Genomic DNA, 22,376 nt, shown 5'->3' with positions numbered 1-22,376 from the left:
AGTATTTGAGTGTGTTTTTTATATTCCTACTTTATCAGTACCATTCTAGCTATAGAAGTGAAATGATGGCCTTATCTTTATGGAGATGGGAACTGTACAATGGCACCCTTTAGGATGAAGTCTTATGTATGGTCATTTTTATTTGGAAACAGAGTATCCTACGTTGATATGACTGACCCTATAGAAATTTGACAACAAAGTGTTTGTTTCAGGATAATTTCCTGGTCTAAGAAATGTATGTGTGCTTATCTTTGTGCCCAGTTTTATTAAAATGGGTGGAGCCTGTAATTTCAAATGTTTGTAAGAGGCATTGGGCAGGGGTGGGGTGTTCAGCACTCCTTGGCTGGGCTTGACATGAATATTTAGTTGTATAATAGCAAGAGCAGGTTCAAGCTCTGTATCACTAAACAGGAGGTGGTGTGTATATAAGCTGGCAAGTAAATAAAGCTGTCCTGCCCTTCCCATGTGGGTACCTGTTCTGAGCAAACTGTCCAGTTTATTGGACTGCAGACACAGGTAAAAATTTGTTGGGATTTTCGGTGAGAGAGTAGATTTAAAATGTAAGTTAATGACAGGATGTTTTGATTTGGTGTGATTATATCCTCCCCTACATGGAGGTTTGTAAACACTAATGCTGTGAAATTTAGCCTGAGTTTTAGCTCTCCTGAAGGATCCAAGCAGTTTGCAGCTCCAGTTCTTTGAGTTTCAGGAAGATGGTTGAGATGGGCATTTGATTCTTTTGACTCAGATGTTTTGGGGTCTCTGGACCTCAGCTGCAGTCCCGCAGACTCGTTCTTGGGTACCTGGGGTGAGGCACAGGCAGCACTGCCTCGGCTGTGTTTGTGCACTGGGAGTGCTGGCTGAGCTCTTGGGAGCTCTTGGGAGGTGGGTGCAAGGATGAACCCTGAGATGGCTCTTGGAGCAGAAAAGAAAAGCACTGACTTCCAGAGATGAACTGGACTGTCAAGTATGACACATATATAGAGAAGGGGACTAGCCCAGTGCTTCTAAAAAGGGATTATTTAAAAAATGAATAAATTCTGTGATAGAGGTAATGCAATGCGTTTTCTGCCATATATGGCACTAAGCCTGGCTTTTTCCACTGTCTATTTATAAAGGGCAAAAGTGATAATGACCTTTAAATAATTACTAAATACCAATCTGATGTCTATTCTGTTTTGTTTTTTTTCAGGTTAATTTTTTTTTTACTACAAACCAGTGAAGATGACGCCAAAACATGAAAAACAGGTAAGTGGTATCTAAGCTTTAATAAAAATGGATTCAAGTTATGGATTGAATTTCATTATGATTCGCATGGATCAGGGAAGACTGGTTGTATTCTTCATACTTTTAGTTGCCAGGATACAGAATATGCTGGAATGATGCAGTGCCAGTTCCTTCTGTTAAAGTCTGATAGAAGAATCAGATATTCATTCAGAGTAAGTGACTGTGCATAAAGGGCTCAGGCACTGAGACAGGAGAGAAGGATTTGGATGGAGTCTTTTTTTATCAGTTTTAGATATTTTATAGGGCTAATACTTGGATCTGGGTCTGAACTCTGATTACCAGCTGCATGGACCACAAGAATCCCACTGGCATGTTCTCTTCTGCTCAGTCCAATGAACATTAAAAGTTTCAACAAATTATTTTGTCTTAGCTCTTAGTTTCTTATCAGCCTTACTACACAGCATGCATGGAGTGCCAACACCCACAGCATGAAAAGTCCCATGTCCTTTGTGGCTGATCCTTTTACTAACAGGCAGCCTGATGGGATATGGTATTTTTCTTTGTGGAAAATTACTCTTCAAGGGTTATTGACTAATCACATGTGTAATAGGAGCACAAGCTCATCACCTGGTACAGTCTTGAGCACAGACATTTGAATTAAAATGCAGCTGAAATGATTAATACAACTAATCAACCAATGTGAGATTGTTTTTATTTCTCCTTACTGTGGTAGATTTTTCCGTCATATTAAAAATAGATGTTTCCATGTCAGATTTCCTATTTTCTTAGTAGGAAAATGTTAAGAGATTTCTGAGAAAGCCACATTTTTTCTGGTCAAATTCTATGTAGGAAGGCTTCTGCCTTACCTTTTTCTCTGAGGAATCCATTGCATTATGCAGAAATATATCCAACAAAAGAAAAGAGAGAAGGGGAAGAAAAAAAGAAATGAAAAATTAAAAGAGAAAGATTTATTGTGTTTGCTTCAGCTGCCTTTATGGGTTGTTTTTCCTTTAGAGGCAGATCCAAAATGGAACATTTTGTTTTTCCATGCTTGTGTCTATGTGACCTCAGCGCTGTCCTTGCAGTCTCCTGTCAACACTCACGTTCTTTGCACAGGTCTGTAACCATGAGGGAGTAGATGTAGTCCAGGTTTGGGTGTCACTTTGGCCATTTTGTCATTTATGTGTGACCCTATCTACTTGGACTGCTCCTGGCCGTGAGGACAGGGTAGCAAAACACCACCAGTGCTATGCTTAAACTGGCTGGTTTAGTCAGGAATTAAAAGGCACACCCAGCCAGAGAAACTGCTCTGCAATTCCTGCTTGTTAAGTAGTTCTGACTGCTTTTGGGGCAGATTTGAAGATTCTGAATATTCATGAGGATGTTTAGGTCAGCATGTCTGCTGCGATCCATATCAAAGCTATAGCTTCAGCAGTTTGGACAGAAAATTGTTTGCCTCTGAATATTGCAGTTTCCAGAGAGAAGGAATAAATGGAGGTGTCACATCATTCAGTACCTTTCCCTTGAGTATATACTGTTCCCAGTGCAAGAGGCCTTCTTGCCCAAGCCTGGACGCTTTTAACTGTCATCAGCAAATTTTGATTTTGAGAGAATTAATGCTCTGAAGCATTACAGAAGCATTACAGGACACATATTCTTGAATGCATTGATATATGAATCATGTATTGTGCCACTCAAACAAAACCCAACAATACAACTCAAAAGGATCCCCAAAACCCCAAAACAAAACAAAACAAAAAACAAAAACAAAAAAAAAGCCACAACTGAAATATGTATAGTGTGATATAATAGCTAGATAGATCTGCAGTTCTGGAAAAACCAAGCAGCACTGGGAAGGGGAGGAAGACACCTTGTACAGGATTGCAGCTGGCAAAAGTAAAAAGTCCCTGAAACCTTGGCTGTCTTTGTACTGAGTCTCCCACGTTGTACAGCTGGACTGCAATACAGTTTTGTGACAGATGATTTAGTCTTCAAGTGGTCTGTGGGAGGGAGAGGTCAGCGTCACCTCCCCCAGGTGGACAGTGCATTGCTTGAGAACAGACATATCTATTGAGAGTATGCTCAGTTTTACAACAAAATGGGGAGGGAGTGGAGCACAGAGAGAAGAGAAGGCAGTTATTACCCAGTATTGCTGTAATCTCCTGATTGTTTGTGACCAGTGAATGCAGGATGGACTGAGCATATAACACTATTCTCATAGAGAACTGAGTATTTTGCCACCTAACTCTGCTTGTACCATAACATAGTCTCTTATGTGAATACTCATCTTTATTCTAGGGATGCAAAAGTACAGGCAACTTTTCTGGCAGTGGATCATCACTTATACTGGGTGGTTAGGTCTGCTTTGATTAGAAGCAGTGCTGTTTTCCCAGTGGGATCTTGTATGCTGGAGAAGACTTAAAGGTCAAGGGAAGGAACAGTCTACCTGTGCAATGCCAGTATTTCAGACCAGCAAAATCTGTACTGGGAATAACACTTCCTGAATTCAAGAGATGAATAGGGGAAGTAACCTTAAATCTTGAGAAAGGCTGTACATTTTTAGTTTTCATTTCTAGTTGCTTACTTTTTATCTTGCTTCATTCTAGACTCAGTGTTGTCATTTTTTCGGTAAATAAGGGGGGGAAAAAAGGAACACCCAGTCTTCTGTTGAAATCCTAGTGTTTCAAATCAAAGCTGACAGTGACTGTGTCTGAGGGCTGCATTTTGCTGAGGTGCTCTGCTGTTCTGCACATCATTTTTACTTTTGGCTCAGTTCTTTACTTCTTAGACACTTCCTGCCATGGCATATAGAGCAGGTCTCATTTCTTTGGTAGGTAGAGTCTGAAGGGTTTTAACTGCCTCCTTGTTGAAACTCAGTGACTAGTTAATTGCAAGTTAAAAGTGTACAGAAGTTTTCCAATGCAAATCTTGTTGTCTGGAATGATTTGCAAGGTAAGTCATAGCTAACCAACAGCATATCCATTAGCAACTTTTAGTCACAATACTTTGGTACTATAAAGGTTTGAAAGAAGTATTTTACTTTAAAGACTGTTTTGATTCTGTACAAAGGAGAAGGTTGTGGAAGGTTATTTGGAAATGGAGTAATTTGGGGAACCTGGACTAAAGGGAAGTTAACAAGAAGCTGATAGAGCAGTAGATGAGAAGAAGGAGACTGAGGTCAGGTTATAAATAGGCTGCCTGAGGTTGTGATTCCTGTGCTGCAGCAGTTGAAGGGAAGATGAATACAGTGTCCTGTTGAAAGCTTCTTAGCATAATTTCTTTTCTTCCACTTGCAGGACTGATGCATTTAGTGCTCAACAAAGGAAAGAAAGTATGTTGAGAAGTGGTTGCAGCTTTGGAGAAGATTGGGACACAGGGAAGTAGGAATTTGGGGAAGACAAAAACTTGCGATGTAAAAAGATGGTACAGTGGTTCTGAAAGTCTGCTCTATTTATCTACCTACCTACCTACCTATGTATGGTAAATATTATAGACCGTGAGGCAGGTGGAGAAAACCCAAAAATGGTGTCCTCTCCTGTGTTTAGCACATTGCTGAATATCTTCTCTGGAGCAGAAGTAACTTCCTCATATGTCCTACTAGTGTTTTTGTAAAAGTAAAGGCATGACCCTCAGCTGGTAGAAATGATTAAAGCTCTGATCATTTGTTCCTCTTGTGTCATGCTGGCATGGGGTTAAAAAGCTGCAGGGGAGGATTGGCCCTCTGGTGCTCTTCAGAGATGAAAGAAGCAGCAGAGGGGCAGGAGGTGTTTATGATACTCACCAGAAGGGTAGCCACCAGTTATACAGAAAACACCTCTGGGACCAGGGGCTGGGCTAAGTGACGTAAAACCAAAAGCTGTGTCCAGCCATCGAGCCACAGCTCCCCATCTCCGTAACGCCTGGAAATCAGGGAGGAAAATTATTTAATCCAGACGTTGAATGTCTCCCTGCTACTACAGAGTGCAATGGCTGTTCAAGAAAAGGTGTATCTTTACCCTTCAAGGTTGCTGTTCTCCTGTCAGTCTACTGAAGGTTGTCAGTGGTGGTACATGCAAGTGTGTGTTAGGGGAGAATACTTGGCTGAAGAGTAAAGCTTTTATTTCTGATGTCTTTGGTTTGGACATAGGAAGACACAGTTTGAGAGCTTTCTAGTTCAAGATTTCTTGATTTATGCAAATATGCACTAAAAAAAGCATGTTGTTTTTTTTTTTTTTACCAGAGACACTCTCATTCCTCCTACAGTTGATTCCTGTACCTGGAGATCTTGTGCAGTGCCTTTCTCTCAGGGGGAATATATCTACAGCTTAAAGTGATACACTTTTCTTTAAGTCTTTGCTAAGTGGTTGGCTTAGCTTTTGGGGTGAATAGCTTATTTAAGCAGTTGGAATAGGGCAGCCTCTACATGTGCTCCAGAAGTAGCAGGTATTTAAGCACACTTCTGAACTTTGTATTTTAAAGGAATAGTTTCCATCCTAGCATGAATATACAGATTTATCAGGATTTGGGGGTTGGTTTGGTGTTGTTTTTCTACAACAAAATCTTGATCATTAGCTGAGAGTATTGAGAAACATTTAATTCTTCAGTCTCTTCCAGTTCCCATTAGTGTTACATTACAGAGGCCCTCTCTCTCTCTCTCTCTCTCTCTTTTTTGGGATCCTTCTAAATTATATAAATGTAGAAGTCACAAGGAAGTAAGCTAGATATGACAACTTCTACAACAAATACTGTATATGATTGTCCCTTCAAAATGGGGAATTTTGCTCTGCAGTGTAGCTGTGTTGCTTGGGCAGGTTGATGGAACAGAAATGCCCCAGTGCTGCATCTGCAGTTGCGTTCTTTGTCAGTGTTGATTAAAAATGTAGGAAAAGCCTGAAATACCTGCCTCCTCCTTTACATGGGTGACTTTGAATGTTAGATTTTCAGATTGTTGCTGCCAAGATCTCGTCTCCCATGCATGAAACATGTATGACTTTTCACAGTGTTACTTAATCTGAAATATTCCTTTTCAGCTAGCAATTTGGCAGGGACTTTCCCAGACATGTGGTGTAGCTCAGATGATTCATTGCTTTATGCTTCTCCATTTATAGGGTTGCAAAATTCAATAAAACAGCAGTTCAGCTTTTAATCTGACTCAGTAGTTTGTGGAACAGCAGAACAGTCAAGAGAGTCTTTAAGGCTGCCTTTGTCTTCTGAAATTAATTGCTTGATTTTTATTATGCACATACAGGAATTTGTAACTGTCTTGGTGCGAGACCCCAGGATACAGAAAGAAGACTCATGGCATTCTTACATAGACTATGAGATATTTATTCATGTAAGTATGAAGATATGAGAACAGATTCTTCGGGCTCTTATTGCTGTTTCTGTCCAAGCCAGGGTTGTCTTTGGGATATAAATGGAATTTCTGCTTCTCAGATGCTGGAGGCTATTATTCTCTTTTTAACAGCTGGGATGCAGTGGAACAGGTAAAGTGGGTTTGCCAATGGCCATTTCATAGGTCTGGCAGAGCTGGGGTTGAGCCTAATGTGTTCACATGTGCACTCCACAGTGTCTTGCAACAGACAATCCTTAGCTTTACTTATTGACTAGAAGACTGTTACAGTCAGTGATATCTTACCGTCGTAGAAGAATGTTGATGTTCAGGTATTCATGGGAAAATAACTTCCTTTTCAAGTAATTATCTGGTTATTTGTACTTTAAATTCTCCTCTGTTTTTTTTGCCAGGTTAGTGGTTGCTGCAATGTGGTTGTTTTCAATGTGGTTGTACCTTGATATTCATATTATGCTAATTTAGTGGTGCTTGCATGTGTAAAGTTTGGGTTTGTGATTGTAGTCCACCATATGTTAATGGGAATGCACTTGGCATTATGGTGCTTTTGTGCCATAAATCTGTCCTATACATAATTTTGTTTTCTTGATTGTTCTTTGGTGGATGACGTATGGAAGGCATTATCCTAATTTTTCAAATCTAGATCCAAGGATTTTAATTTCAGTGTAAAACAAAGGTATTGGAGAGCACCAAGTTACATGATTAATTGTTGGCACAAGACCAAAAGCATTTACTTATTGTGTGGAAGAGTTCAGCAGTTAGTGTATGAGAGCAAGCAGTCAAATGATGACTTATTAAATGTCTGTGTGATAAGTACTTCTCTCCTGTGTGGCAGTCAGAGTTGTGAAACTTTTTAATTTGCAATGTGCTTCAGTACCACCTCCAAAGTAATCATATTTTTCATTTCATCAAATTTTCTATTTCTGGTAAATAGAAGGCAGTCAGAGTTGTGAAACTTTTTAATTTGCAATGTGCTTCAGTACCACTTCCAAAGTAATCATATTTTTCATTTCTGGTAAATAGAAATTCTGTAGATTTGGTAGGATGGGTGCTGTATTACTGTTTCACAGACATCAGTGCCTCTGAATAAAAGTGTATTAAGGTTTTCTGAATGACTGCTGAGTTGGGGAGACGTTGTTTAGACCCAGTGTGTCTTCATTCAGCTCCAGCCATCAGCTAAGCACCACACAGCTGCTTGCTCACTTCCCCTCTGCCCCACCAGCAGGATGGAGGGAGGAGAATTGGGGAGATAGAGAGAAAACTCATGGGTTGAGATAAGAACAGTTTAATAATCAAGATGTAGTAATAACATTAATAATCATATTAAATATTAATAATAACAACACTAATAAAGAAAATTTGAAGAGAAAAATAGATAAAACTGTAGAAAGACGAGTGATGCAAACAAAAACAAGCGCCAGATAACCCATGCTCAGTGGCTGTCCCCAGCCAACCTCCACCGGAATTGGGGAGATAGAGAGAAAACTCATGGGTTGAGATAAGAACGGTTTAATAACCAAGATGTAGTAATAACATTAATAATAATATTAAATAGTAATAATAACAACATTAATAAAGAAAATTTGAAAAGAAAAATAGATAAAACTGTAGGAAGACGAGTGATGCAAACGAAAACATATGCTCAGCGCCAGATAACCCATGCTCAGCCAGTCTCTCAGTTGCTGTCCCCAGCCAACCTCCACCCTAGTTTGTTGCTGAGCATGATGCCATATGGTATGGAATATCTCTTTGGTCAGTTGGGATCAGCTGTCCCAGCTGTGTTTCCTCCCAGTTTCCCATCACCCCCAGCCTGCTTACTGGTGGGCTGGGGTGAGGAGCAGAAAAGACATGCCTCTGTGCAAGCAGGGCTCAGCAGTAACTAAAACATCCCTGTGTTACCAGCACAGATCCAAAACACAGCCCCAACTGCTGTGAAGGAAGTTAACTCTCCCCCAGCCAAAGCCAGCATACAGTGATATATCATCCATCACTCGGCATCTCTGAAGCTATCAAGCATCAACTCACTTTCCTGCCACCACAATGCAGGGCTTTAGGAGACCAAGTCCCTAGGTCAGTCCTACCATCCAGACTTCTCAGTGGACTCCAAGTATTGTGTCTGCCTGGCTTTTAGGCCAGCTGAGTTCCCCTTCTACCCAGCTCTTAGAGCATTTATCTTCTTAAGCTGTGCGGTATCCTGGGTGTGCTCCTCTGTTCCAGGAGGCTGACGTCTTTGTGCTCTCTGCAGTCTGCATCTTGTGGCTGGCTGGACTTACGGCTCCTGGCAGGCAGGGAGGGTGGGCTGGACTGCAGGCAGTTTGCTAATGCAGTCCTGTCTGGTATATGGGATTTAATTTAAATGTATGCTCCGTGGGAAAATTTGGCAAAAGTATTTAATTTCCACAAAGTGTTTCTCTTTTGATGAATTGGCGTTTTCCTAGTGAACTAATAGTGTTCTGTGGGAAAATTTCCAAATGCTGCTACTTGCAGAGAGCAGCCGCATTGGTTTCTTTGGTTTGATTTAATTTGGGACCACACACTGGAAAAACTGTGTGTACCTGTTTGCAGGATTGTGACTAGAATAATTAGAATATTTTTCCCCTGCAAAGATTGGCATTATCTACTGAAACTTTTTTCTGAGGTCTCTTTTCCTGCTTCTGTAAGTTGTACTGTAATCCAGATCTCATGCTTTTAAAAAGAAAGCAATGAAAAATATTTCCCTGAGAAGCAATAGAAACTGTCACCAGTCCTGTCTGAGGTAAAGCACAAGTCCTTAACATAAACTGAATCAATGTCAAGCTTTCCATTGGTGTCTCGGGCATTAGTATAACATTTTGGATGTGTTGCTAATACCATGCCTGCGCTTTAGCTTAAGCTGATTTGCAAATTAAACGTGTTTTTATTTCCCAACAGACAAACAGTATATGCTTTACAAGGAAAACATCCTGTGTTAGACGACGCTATCGAGAATTTGTTTGGCTGCGGCAGAGGCTTCAGAGCAATGCAGTGCTTATGTGAGCAACTTTATATGTGGCTGTTTAATAACCTGTCAGTCATGGAGGGACGGATTGTTTCATCCTAATGCAGAGAACTACAGAAATCAGATCTTGAAAGTATCCTGTGTTTCTTACTAGCACAAGTTTATTCTGTAGAATGCATTTTATGTGCTTTAAACTCAGAAGAATGTGGTTTGTACTTACAGCCTTTTTTTGGTGAATCCCCCTCTAATTTGTAAGAGGCTTGATCTGTATTTTCTTTAGCTATGCATGAGTAGCAGAAATAACAATCTAGTGTAGGTGTTTGTACCTCCTCTTTGTTCTTCTATGTGTTTAGGTCTTGCATGCACTATAGAGACCCAGCCGGACCTGGATGCAGGCTTAACAATTGGACCAGAAAAGTCAGATTAATTTATTTTTCCCCTTTGAGGTGTGTGAGAAGCCCTTCAGTTTCTCAATCTTGTGTTCCCAAATTGATTCCAAGAGCTTCTGGAACATAACCCATGATTTTCACATGCTTGGGGTTGGCGTTTGCTTTCTGCATTTTTCTCTGCTGTTCCACATTTGGTTTTAACTGTGTATTTTTTTCCTGTTTATAAAGACAGCTACCTGAACTGCCATCCAAAACTCCCTTTTTCAACATGAACAATCCTAATCACGTGGACCATCGCCGTCAGGGTCTGCAAGAATTCCTGGAAAAGTGAGTACAGCCTATCCAGAGGTGTTGGAATTTTTATGAGGTCATCAATTTCTGGTTTAAAATAGCTCATCTCTGGTACTTGAGAGCCACCATGTGGTCATCTGTACATGCTACACATTTAGTTATATTTTTTACTTGCACTGTCATAATTCATACACGTGACTTCAGCTCTATTGGTTGGTTAGAAGGAGGCTTCAGCTGGCTCTCTTCCATTGTGTTTCATTGCACTGATTATAGATAATAGGCTTAAATTTAAATCACTTTGCAATTGCATACTAAGTTTGGGAGATCTTTCACTGTGATGTCTATTTCTAGCTTTCAGTAAGGAGCTGGCTATTCTTGTACAAAGAAAGCCCCCCCTTTATGTTTATGGAAAATCAGTGTCTCTGTGGGCTAAACCCCTGTGAGCCTGGGAGAATTCTCTAGTGAGATCTCCTAACATAGAGCTTTCCTATAATGCAAATTGCTTTGTTTACCAATCCCACTAGCATAAGCAAGCTCTAGCAGCTGTGACCATTTTCAGTGCAGCTGCAATCTGTATAAAATCATTCATCATGTTTAGCTAGACCCTGACCTGCATTTCAAGGGAGTAGCGTATGAGTTCCAGTACCACATCTCTCAATCCCACTGCTATGACCACTTCACCTTCTGCAGAGGCTGAGCTCCTTTTGGGGTTATTTTCTGCTTTTTCTGTGCCATACTTGTGCCCTGGCACTGCTGGTGTGAGAGCAGGCTGCTCACAGCTGCTGGAGGAGGAGCTGTGTGTGCCTCTGGCTGTCTTTAGCTGCTGCTCGGGGTAAGGGCACGGTGAAACACTGCAAGTAGAGGCTATTCATCTTCTTTCCAGTCAGTGTATTATAAGCCTCCCTAACAGACAACAAATCATTGGTCCCGAGGTATATTTGTTAGGCTTAGCAGCTGAAGGCAGGGACAGCTAACTGCTGCAGGAATAATATTCTGCATGCAGTTATATAGGATCTGTGGCCAAAAGGTCAGCCAATAAATACTGGCTGAAGGCATGTGAGACAGGGAAGAGAAAGCAGAAAAGGATTAGAGGGTATTTTTACACCTCAGGAAAGAAAAGCAGTGAAATGGAAGGGCTGTGCTCCTAGAAGCATGTCAGTGATAATATGAAGAGTGTGGTAGCTCAGGTTCCAGTGTCTGAGCAGTTGTGTCTTAGCTGTGCTGCCCAATGGAGTAGTGCATTTCAAAAAACACTCTCATTTTGAAAGAGGCCAGTCTGGTAACAAGGTATATCAGCAGCAGGAATGTTTACATCTGCTGTCTGCACTTCAAAAGGCAAAACAGAAAGGTAGATTATCTTAAAAGACATCCTCATGCTCCAGTTTGGTGGATGACTGTAGTTTAAATGAATAATGACAGCAGAAAATGACAGCATGTGGAGCATTTCATCATGCTGCTGTTAGTCCAGGAGTGGGAAAAGAGGCAACTCAATTGTAAGATAATGATTTAAATGTTCAAACTTGAGTGCAAGAAAAGTGTCAGCTTTCTCTCAGCCCTGGGGAGCAGTTGGAAGGAATTTTCAGAGGTTGTGTTGAGATGCACTGGGCTGGCACCGTATGTGCTGTGCCATTGCCCTCTGCTGGCTGGCTCCGCTGTGCTGCTGCTGCTCACAGAAGGCATCTTCCTATTGGATCAGCTGCCGTGATACTTCCCCCACCCCCATTTATGACGCTGAACCAAAGGTTGTGATTCTTCTTCTGAAATTGAATTTTGTGGAACTCCCTAATGAGAGTTAGTATAAAATATATGTATACCTAGGTATAATATATAGGTATAATATATATATGAATGTAAAATATACACATGCATTCTGTATAGATGTATGTTCTATATGTACAATATACATATGTTACTTAGATATTACATATAATACACACACTGGAATTTACTGAAGCTCTGGGTCTGGATGCTGCACGTTCTGATACATTAGAAAGGGGGGACCTTAACCCAAAACTGCTAAGAGAACTCCATTCACCCCAGCAATGACAAGCTCACAATCCTACTGGTGTTTCTTTGTGGCAGTGGTAAGAAATTCAGTTCAAGCCTATGTGGACGTGTCTGGGGAGAGGTTCACAGGTAACATTTTTAAATGCCTGCCTGTGATGCAGGAATCCCAGGTGTTAGCAGGATCCAAGACATCTCTGAAGAGGGGTTTTAGATCTTTCAAAATCGTGGTTTGTGCCCTGTGCTGTATGACCAGATTGCTGTAGTGCCTGCCTGTGCAGGAGCCATGTGCCTGAGGAGCCAGGATTGAGCAGCTGGAGGCTCTCTAGTGCTCAGCTTCTGGCCCTGGGAGCACTTCCATATTGCCTGTATGTGGATGGCTGAAGAGCTCTATTGTCCTTCCTCACTTTCCACTCCAGGACAAGTTAGCACAGGGCACAGTGTGTACTTAGAGCCTTTGTGAAGCCTCTCCGTGCTGAGCACAGTAGCGTAAGAATTAGGCCAACAGCTGGGAAGTTAAGCACTAGATTTTGGTGAAATCTGGGAACAGGTGTCCCGTTTTGATTTGGTTTTACTGCACAAATGCAGGGTAAGATCTACTTGTCTTACAGGTTATTATCTCTTGAGTGATGAAGAGCTGTAAAGCTCACTTCTTGTCTGGGCATAATTTAATATTTCAAGAGGCCATTTGCATTAACGGAAGTCAGCTAGCCCCTTTTCAATTATTAATTACTTTGTAAGAATAAGGAAAATTATGTGTTTTTACTACTAAATATCCTCGTCCTTTGAGGATGCCTGTGAATTCACAGAAAAGTTTATTCTTAAACCAGAGATCAAAATTAAAACACTATCTTAAAATTTTAGTTTCTGCAAGATCCTCTTTGCTTTCATCCATTTGTAGCTGTGCAGGTCTAACTTTGGGATTTAGATTACCCTCAGAGAAGATCAAGCGGGTTGCCTCATGAGAAAATGAATTAACAAAGCCATTTTGAATGAAATGTTCAGTTGATGACTTTTTTTTTTAATTGAATATAGTCGGATCCCAAAAACTTGCATGATTTACGGAGAAGGATTACTCTTCAATTACTTTTCAGACATGCTGTTTATGACGGGGTAGAAGACACTGAGAGTTTTGAGAAACAAAATGCATGGATCCACAGGGAGTACAGGGTATCCACAGTGCTGCTGCTGCAGAGGGCCATGCATTGGGCTTGCTGGGAGCCAGGGTGAGGAAGCCACCTAAAATTCATCTGCCTAAGGCAGAGCCATTTTCTGAAGGCGTCTGGTGTCAGGCACCTCCTTGCCTTTTCCACCGCAGTCCCATGAGCTGCAGCTGGTGCAGGGTCAGAGGTCTCTTCTGGAGGTGTCTCCACTGGGTGCTGTCTCAGGGATGTGAAAGCAGGAGACTGGCTCCTAAAGGGATGGATGCCAGCTTGCCTCTGCCACCGGCTCAGGCAGGAGCATTGGCAGTTGTGGGGCAGGTGGAACCACCTTGGGCAAGTTCCCTCTCTCCAGAGGAGCCTTGCTGTTATTTCCTATCTGGTGAGAGAATAATGTGTAGCAGGCACATGTGGCTTAATCTTCTCCTAACCACACACATTATCACATACCCAACAGTTGCTTCACAGTTGCTTAATATCAGTAACATTTCCTCCCATATAAAAAGTGAACGAGGAAGCACAGTCATTTTTTTTTAAAAAGAGGAAACTGGGGCTTTGTTTGGTGTGGGCTGGGAATGAGAGGCTGGATGCTCAATAGAGGGCACCACAGTACAGGCTGTCATCCGTCTCTCAGCTCCTTGGGTTTTTCCCTTGCTCTCGTGAGCTGATATAAATGGGCAGAGTAAATTTGTCGAAAACAAAATCGGAGTGTTAACCTTCCACACACATTCAAGTATGCATCTGTCATTGTATTAGGTTACAGTAGATACAGGAAATCTTTAGTTAGGATTAAGTTGTACTGTTCAGCCATATGTTGTTTTTCTCCAGCAGAACAGTGTATAATATACATAATAAAATCATGGTGAAGAAAACCAGATTTTGGACCTTGTCCAAATAACAAAAAACACATGCTTATTTCTTTTGTAAATATTCTTGCCATAACACAGGAAAAGAGAAATATTCCTCACATAGTATCCAGCATTTCCTAAAAAATGACATTATTTCTTCTGCTTGTGATGTTTTTCAGTCTTGCTTCTTTAAAGGTCTAGAGATCACGAGCATTTACTGAAAGCTTACAAACAAAGATTCACATGGCTGTGAATAAAAAATTACTTTATTATCTCTAATTCTAATGTAGAGCCTTATCTTACAGCCCCCTTAATCACATAAGTAGTCATTATGCATGTGAGCAATCTGGCCAAGAGGAGTGAAATCTCTGACAAGTAATGACTACTGATGGGATCAAGACTTGCAGGGTTTACCCTTTCGTTCTTCTTGCATAGAAGGTCTGTTGTTCTCTTCAATGCGCCCAGTCAGTTTATAGGAATGATTACCATGAGCCGTGACTCTCCCGGTAGCGCTGATTTCCATCACTGTGAGCACAGCCCTGCCTGGCACTGGCTGCAGGGAAAGTGCAGAAGCGGCGCTGGGAGCGCTGCCGGCTGTGCCGGGACCGCGCACGCGTCCAGCCTCCGTGAAGACATCCGAGCATTGATGCTCCTCCCTTCCTCCTGCCTTTTTAATTTGTTAGGTGGTGGTTTGTAATTTTCATTTTTTAAGCCCTTGAAGCCAAGTCTACTTTTTAAATGTCAAGCCCTTCACACAGTGAGCCCCCAGGACAGCAAAAGCCCTCAGAGAGCAACTGCTATAGCAGTACTAAATACTACTAGTACCATCTGGTGACAAATGTGTGGGTATTCCCTTGAAGAAAGAGTATTTTGAAGGGAAAAGCATAACACTAACGGGTGTCTTACACGTATTTATTTTACATTTTGATTGCTTGAAGCTTGCAATTAAAAAGCAGTCTAACCTGTTGGTTAAGAGGGGGTGGGAAAAGCAGCAGTTATTTTTTAATTAAGAGAAAACAGAAATTCTTCAAGGGTAAAACCAGGTAAAAGGTATTTGTATATCTACTTTCAGGATGGTCTTAAATTATTTGCAAAATGCATTGGGTATTTCAATGTGAACACATAGTGAACACATACATATACATATATGAGTGTGGGTGTGATTAGCTTTATGAACATCTTTCCATTTCTGCACCTTGGTTTCTCTTCACTCCCTTCGCCTCCAGATGGCACTATGAAGCAGAAAAGAAAATTACTGTGAAATAATGAGTCCAATGTAAAGTAAAATTGGAAATTGAATTATAGCTGCAGAAAAAGGACAGTAGCCTTGAGGTCCTGATCAGTCTGTACTCTTATCACTTTTGTTTGCTGTTCCATGTGTTAGGTTACTGCCGAGTTAATAACAGTGCTTTAGCAGTTCAAGGCTTAGCAGAATTGTACTGGACATGAAATAAAGCTAAAATGAATTTGTGTCCAATATCATTGACATTAGTGCTCATTACTTCTCTGGTGTAATGCCTCAAACCATCTAAAATCAATTTTAAAGATTACCCGTTATTTTATAAAGAAAATAAAATACATTTCAAACAGCAACAGAGCTGTAAGTGTAGTGTAATCTCATGAACAGTTAGTTACTCGTGTTTTCACTGGTTGGCAGGAAACTTTTGAAGGTACAGCAAGAGGAAAATCTGTGAAACTAAATGCCATTCAAAGAATTTAATGACTTGGCTTTTTGCTGTGTTACTTGGCATTAGACACGCAAATGTTAGAATTGCAGAAATGTGCATCTCCTCACTGTGCCTGGGAAAAACAGTAACTGTAGTTACTCTACAGGAAACTCAGGCGGCACATTATTTTTCTTTTGGTTTTCTTCTTTTTGTTTTTAGTTTTGGTTTGGTTTTTTTTAAGAGAAGTAGAATATTTACTCTCCCAATTGCATAAATTGTAAAAGTGGATTTATTGTTTGGAATGATACCTCTGCTTTTTGTTGCAATGTTTGTCTTTGTTTGGAATGTGTGTTTTGATCAGGAGTCAAGGCTGAAATCCTCTTTTAGTGGCTGCTGAATGATGGCTTTTCAAACTGTAATCATGAAGCTGTTGCTGTCAAGGTGTGTGGACCTGTAAATTCTGTTTTGAACCAATTTTACACAGCCTTTGCTGGACTTTAGACTACAAAGACTATTAATTCATTACCCACATTGATTTTACAGACGTCTATTTGCTATTAAAATGGTGAGAATTCAGACTGGATTAAAAAGGCTTTCTCTGTGTGTGAAAATGTGCTTGTTTTGAACTTCAGCAAAATCTGGTCTTTCTGAGACTGAATTTCACCCACACCTGGTAGATCATTAGGGGCGTTGGAGACATTTCCTCATTGGAAGGTGTCAGAGTTATTTGGTTGAGACTACGTGTTCACCTAGGCAAGTGAAATGTGCATGCACACAAGTATCTCGTGGTTTCATGTAGAGATCTCTTACTACTTATTTTAATTTGACAGATTTTTATGGGCTTGAATGAAGCCAGAAATCCTTTTGTGTGTTTATTAAATGTTATTGTAATCTTGGCCGCTTTAGAGAACAGTTTTCAGAACGTATTTGTGTTTAAAATGTTACAGTCCAAACACACCATTAATCTTATTCTAGAGAAGGAACTAATCAGTTACACTTTTCATTTTAGTCAGAGTACCTTTAAAATGCAATATTTCTTCCTGCTCTTACTAGTTCTTACATTAATGTCATCTCTTGTTTCCTCTTGCACAGCAATGACTTTTTTTGGTAAAAACTGTAGCCTAAACGGGTATAAATAAGTAAATATTGAGTCTGAGTAGCTTTGAGAAGTTTAAAGATATTTTAATAATTTTATGTGGAGCATTCTTTGGCGTGGTCATAACCTCTGACGTCTTTATTACAATAGACACAAATTGAAGAAGTTTCTTGTTAATCATTCTAGGATTTGTATAGTAAAGAATTCCTTCTTTAAAGAAATGTTGAAGAAAAGTTGTGTATCTTTTCTTTAAAAATAGAGACAATGATCCTCAATTCTCAGGCCTTGGAAAAGTCTCTCTACAACTTTCTATGTTACTGGAATGTATTGTATTTTGTTTGCTTTCACGTGTTTTAAGTAAATACTCTGTGCTAAATTTATTTGGAGGCTTAATTTAAAATATATGTGAACCAAATTTTAAAACCTATTTTTGAAAATAATAGCTGGAATTAAATAAAATTTAAAAGTCCCTGAAAACGATCTGCAAGTAAATTAAAACCAGTGCAACAGTGTAAATAATTTTGACCTGTGTTGGCTCAGTTGTTGACAGGTATTCCAAAGTCCTAATGTTGCACATGTATGAAGTCTGTTCTGCCTACACCCTTGTCTCTTACACAGTTCTTTACTCCACCAAACAAATCGGTGACTTGTAATTTTTATAAAAGCTTGGCTGTTTTAAAAAAGGGAGAGACCAAAGTTTTGTAAGAGTATATGCCTCTAACTGCCTAAAAATCATTAATTGATCCATGTGGTAATAGCAGATGGTTAAATGGAAGAAATGTCCTTGAAGTTATTCTAATAGCAGATGTGCCTAACTATTAGCTTCATGTTTTTACTCACCTAAAATTCCAAATAATGTAATAAGAAAGTAACACGCACCTAATCATTTTAATATGTTCATTGCCTTCTGTTACTCATTTAGGATTCATCTGAAAACTTTAAAAGCAGGACATCATTTAGAATTTGTTCTGGGAAAACACTTCAGAATATATACATATTCTGTATACATTCTGTACATATATATGTGTGTGTGTGTGTGTGTGCAGGTTATATATAAACATTTGCCTTTTTTTCCTTTTCCAGGATCCTACAAGATGCATTATTGCTGTCAGATAGTAGGCTTCACCTCTTCCTACAGACTCAGCTAAGCCCAGAAGACATGGAGGCCTGTGTCTCTGGACAGACCAAATTCTCTGTTGCTGATGCCATTCTCAGTTTCGCCTCTCTGAACAGACGTTTCCCTATAGAAGATGAAGAGGAAAAAAAAGGAAAAAACGATGCAGACTCTGATTCAGAGAGGTGATTTCTGTATATCCTTACTTTCTGAGATTATATATCCATACATACACGCGCACATGCTTCACTTTTTTGTTGATGTAATACTAAGATAATGAAAAAATTAATTGACTGAGATTTTATTGAGCTGTGACAGCTCATCATAGAAGTCTTCACACACACCTCCACACTGAATTAATGAATGCAGTAGAAATTCAATTATCTGCATTCTGATTATGTGAATTTCATTTAGTCAGACTTGAATTATTCGCGTTTAAATTATCTTGCTAAAAAAATATCCAACTGCACTCCAAATGGCTAATTAAAAGTCCAAATTTCCTGTCTCTCTTTGTGACTGGAGATAATTAAAGTTCTCCTCTGTTACTCAGGCTTTGAGTGTGTTGTGAAAACCAATTTCCTCCTTTTTTTTTTTTTTTCCTCCCCCCTCTCCCCTTTTCTGCAGTTCATCCTCCGGGCTCGGACCTAGTGATGACAGCATTTCATGTGGATGTAAAGCAAGCCCAGCTTCTGAAGAATCATGAAAAATCATTCCTGTATTGCACCTTTAAGGACAGTACAGAGCAGTTTCTGCTTTGTTTACTGGTTATGTGTACCACAGAAACAGGGCTGTCTGGTAACATGTACCTAAAAGACCCATTGTTAATGCAACCATATGTCCTTACAAAATACTCAAAACAGACCTTGATACTATATTTTGGGTGATTTTTTTTCATGTATCTTGGTGTAGGTCTACATGCTACCTATTTATGTTTTTGTGACTATAAAAATCTGAGTATTGGGTAAGTCATGCTCTTCTGACATATGTGGCAGCTTAAATAATTCCTTCAGTGAGTGCGTCTTGGATTTGAAAAATAAAGCTTAATTCCTCATCTTAAAAGTTGGTATATCATATCAAACATATTCAAAGCATCTTTTAGTCATTTGCATCAGAGAAGTTTCATCTTTAGAAGTCATTTGACATTGGTGATGAAATTACACACCCCACCAAGGTACTCACTTTTTAAAGTAGCTCAGCAACATCAGCAAAACAACATTCGTACAAACTATATGCTGCTGACAATTTGAGATATAAATACATCTTCCTCTGGTCCTTCTGTAATGTTTATGGAAAGACTGGTTTTATCATGCGTAAGTACTGAAGGCAAAAATTCTTGAGTGTGGTTGCTTAGAAGTTTAGAAATATAAATAAAAATTACATCATTTCTAGGCTTGCTGGAGATTCTCAGCTCCCAGGGAATTATGGATACTTGTTCCCAGTGAAAAGCCTGGATGAGGTCCATGAAAACCAGCGGCTGAATTTTGCACTGACCTCGCTAGGGCCAGGCTTTCACCCAATGTGTTTAACTTTAGGCATCTATGTTTGAAGGTGCTGGTAGAGGTGTTTTAGTTCAGCAGCTGAAGTGGGGAGTATCCCCCTCTGTGAGATGATGATAATCACATAGCTGTAACACCCTGCATGGATGTGGCCCTCTCCACTCTCCATGAGCAACAGGAGCTGCTGATTTCATTGTGGCTGTAGTTACCACGTTGGAATATTGACTTTTTTTCACAACCAAAAGGCAGGCTTGAACACAACTTCTTAACCACCAACACTTATTTTGATTAAGTGTCAGTTTTGCTCTTTATTGTTCACAGCAGCTGCGCAGTGTCTTGTCCCAGATCCTGTCAAAGGAGTATGTTTCACTGTGGTGTTGTATTTATATTTGACATTTAACTGCTATTAAAAAGAGCTAGGGGGTCTGATCACCCTAGCAAAGCTCCCATTAACTTCAGTGTGGTAGTTACCAGCCTAGAAACGGATGTAAATACATGCTCCTTTTTTTGGTTTTGTTTTTTTTTTTTTTTCCTTTTCTTTTTAATGAAAACTGTGGTTACTTTCAAAGAAGGGGCATTTTAAATCTGTGAATTACACAAACAATAGATTATTAAATAGACAGCTAGTAAGGGGTAGCATAAACATGTGTGGGCATATTTTTTTTCTTTTAAAGCATCCAGCTGGGAATCTGTGTAATTTTAGAAACAGGTTTTAGTAGCCTGAGAATAACATCTCTTAGGTAACTACTTTAAGCCACTGTATTTTGTTGATGGTAGCACTTTGTAAGATAAATATGTGTGTTTCTTTTTGCTCGGTCTTACTGAATTGCACAAATGTATCTACTCACCGTCTCAGCTTCTATGTGAGTTAGCAGCAATGCTATTTTTAATGTAGAAGTGGTAACTTTAATTAAAGCAACAAGTAATCACTAAAAGCAGCTTAAAAATAGCTGTTACTGCCAGTCAGAGATTTTGATTACTTGATTTTTTTTCTATATTATTTTTAAGATGGCACATTTCAAAAAAATTGTTTAGCAGATTTATTTAAAAGATGGGAAGGGTTTAAAAAGAAAAACTGGAATATTGTTGAGAAGAATATTACCATTTTTATTTAAGACAATGTAGGTTTTTCTTTTGTTTTAAAAGATTGAGCTAAACTCTTGAAGCACTTTACAGTTCTAGCTTACTAACACATCCTCAGTACCTGGCAAAAATTACAGAAACACAAGGTTTGGAGAGGCTTTGTGGCTAATTGTGTTGTTTAATTCTAGGAGCTTATCAATACGCCAGCGAGTATTTTCCAAATGAAAATGTTTCTGAAATAAATATTTGTTTTCTAATAGCTCTATTGTTATTCTCTTATTTTGTCATTCTGTTAAAAAATTTTAAGACTACTATAACTTTCCTCTCAGCTTTGACAGGAATTTGTTCAAATATTTATCTTTTGAATGTTGTTTGCGTAGCTGGTGTTACTAGAATTTTACTTCTAATGGGGGAGGGAAAGTACTCCATGCTCTCCAGTGTCTCCATATATGTATCAGCTATATATAATCACATATAAAGGCTTTAAGGCATTTTGTTTCATTGGAACATTAAATGTAACTTCTACAAATGTAAATGTTAAACAAAAAATAATTTTAATGTCTTTTTTTACTTTAATGATTTGGTAATTTTTCAGCACTATGACACACAGTTTGATCAGTTGTCACTGGTATTTTGATTATCATTTTTAAGTTTTGAACAATGCTGACATTTCCTGCTTGCTTTTTTAAAAAAAACAGGATAATACCTAATTTATAAATTAGAAGTAGTAATCAGATTACATTATATCTGATTGCATTCAAAAGCTTTTTTTCCTCTTTTGCTTATAGCTTTACATCCTCATTTTTATGATGATTTCTTAAAAGCTTTTAAGTAATTAAATAAAACAAGTTACTACTTTCTAGCTCATGTTTAAACCCGACAGTGAGGTTTCCTCTATTTCAATATCAATATCCTAATCACTTTATGACTTACCATGTGTAATTTACTCTTCACTTATTTTTGTAATATGTGTATATATACATAAATATATGTATACATATATATATGGTATCTATATGTGTGGATACATTTACACACTGTGTATACACACACACACACTGTTGTGTTTGGGTTTTTACTTCTTTATATTTTCTACACCAAGAATAGCAAAGAAACTCCACAAAGATGGTGTATTTGGAGTGAAAATCGTTGTTTACATCGCATTGTATTTCTATAAGCATGGAGGGAAATTTACATTCTAAATCCAAATTTACATTCTAAATCCCACGCTGTAGAACAGTGCAAACTTCAGTGTCCGCGTATTTTTTTTTTTGACAGGTGACATACTGAATTTGTTTTCCTGATTAGTATTTAAGTTTTATATAATTACAATGAATCATTAAAACAAAAAATGTTTGTGACTTGCTCTGTTATACACGGTATGGGTAAGAAGAAGAATAAACCTTGTATGGTCCTATGTCGTTTCCCTGTAATTGCAGGACTAGGCTCAGGGCTAAGGACCGGGGGCTTTACTTTTTTTCCCTAGCTTTTACCAGGTGGCAAAAATGTAAATAATAATTTCCAGTCTCAGGTTGGTTCTTTTCAGGAAAGGCCTAAACGCTTTAGGAAATTATTACATAATAATTCTCTGCTTCGGTGTTCAAAATGCACCATAACGGGTTAAGTCGCTTCTTTGCCTTCTGGAACAAAACCTCCTTAGAAATGAATTCAAGTGGCCTTGCAAAACAGAAATCG

At 39.1% G+C, this 22,376-nt stretch overlaps 1 protein-coding gene across 2 annotated transcripts in view; it reads left to right on the top strand.

The window, feature by feature from the left end:
• The window catches only part of SNX10 (sorting nexin 10), a 36,755-nt gene extending 14,657 nt beyond the window's left edge, over positions 1–22,098 (top strand). For both annotated transcript variants that reach the window (XM_039712513.1, XM_039712506.1), the window contains 6 exons: positions 1,193–1,248; positions 6,455–6,541; positions 9,467–9,567; positions 10,151–10,249; positions 18,072–18,287; positions 18,727–22,098. In XM_039712513.1, the coding sequence (XP_039568447.1) occupies positions 1,225–1,248; positions 6,455–6,541; positions 9,467–9,567; positions 10,151–10,249; positions 18,072–18,287; positions 18,727–18,805 (606 nt within the window). In that variant the 5' untranslated portion in view covers positions 1,193–1,224 and the 3' untranslated portion in view covers positions 18,806–22,098. The remainder of the gene's footprint in view (positions 1–1,192; positions 1,249–6,454; positions 6,542–9,466; positions 9,568–10,150; positions 10,250–18,071; positions 18,288–18,726) is intronic.
• The last annotated feature ends 278 nt before the right edge of the window (positions 22,099–22,376 follow it).

Source organism: Passer montanus, unplaced genomic scaffold (assembly GCF_014805655.1).
Source record: "Passer montanus isolate IOZ18808 unplaced genomic scaffold, ASM1480565v1 scaffold10, whole genome shotgun sequence".
In the NCBI taxonomy this organism is placed as follows: domain Eukaryota; kingdom Metazoa; phylum Chordata; class Aves; order Passeriformes; family Passeridae; genus Passer; species Passer montanus.
The sequence above is the reverse complement of the archived record's forward strand: the minus strand, read 5'-3'. Positions and strand labels throughout refer to the sequence as shown.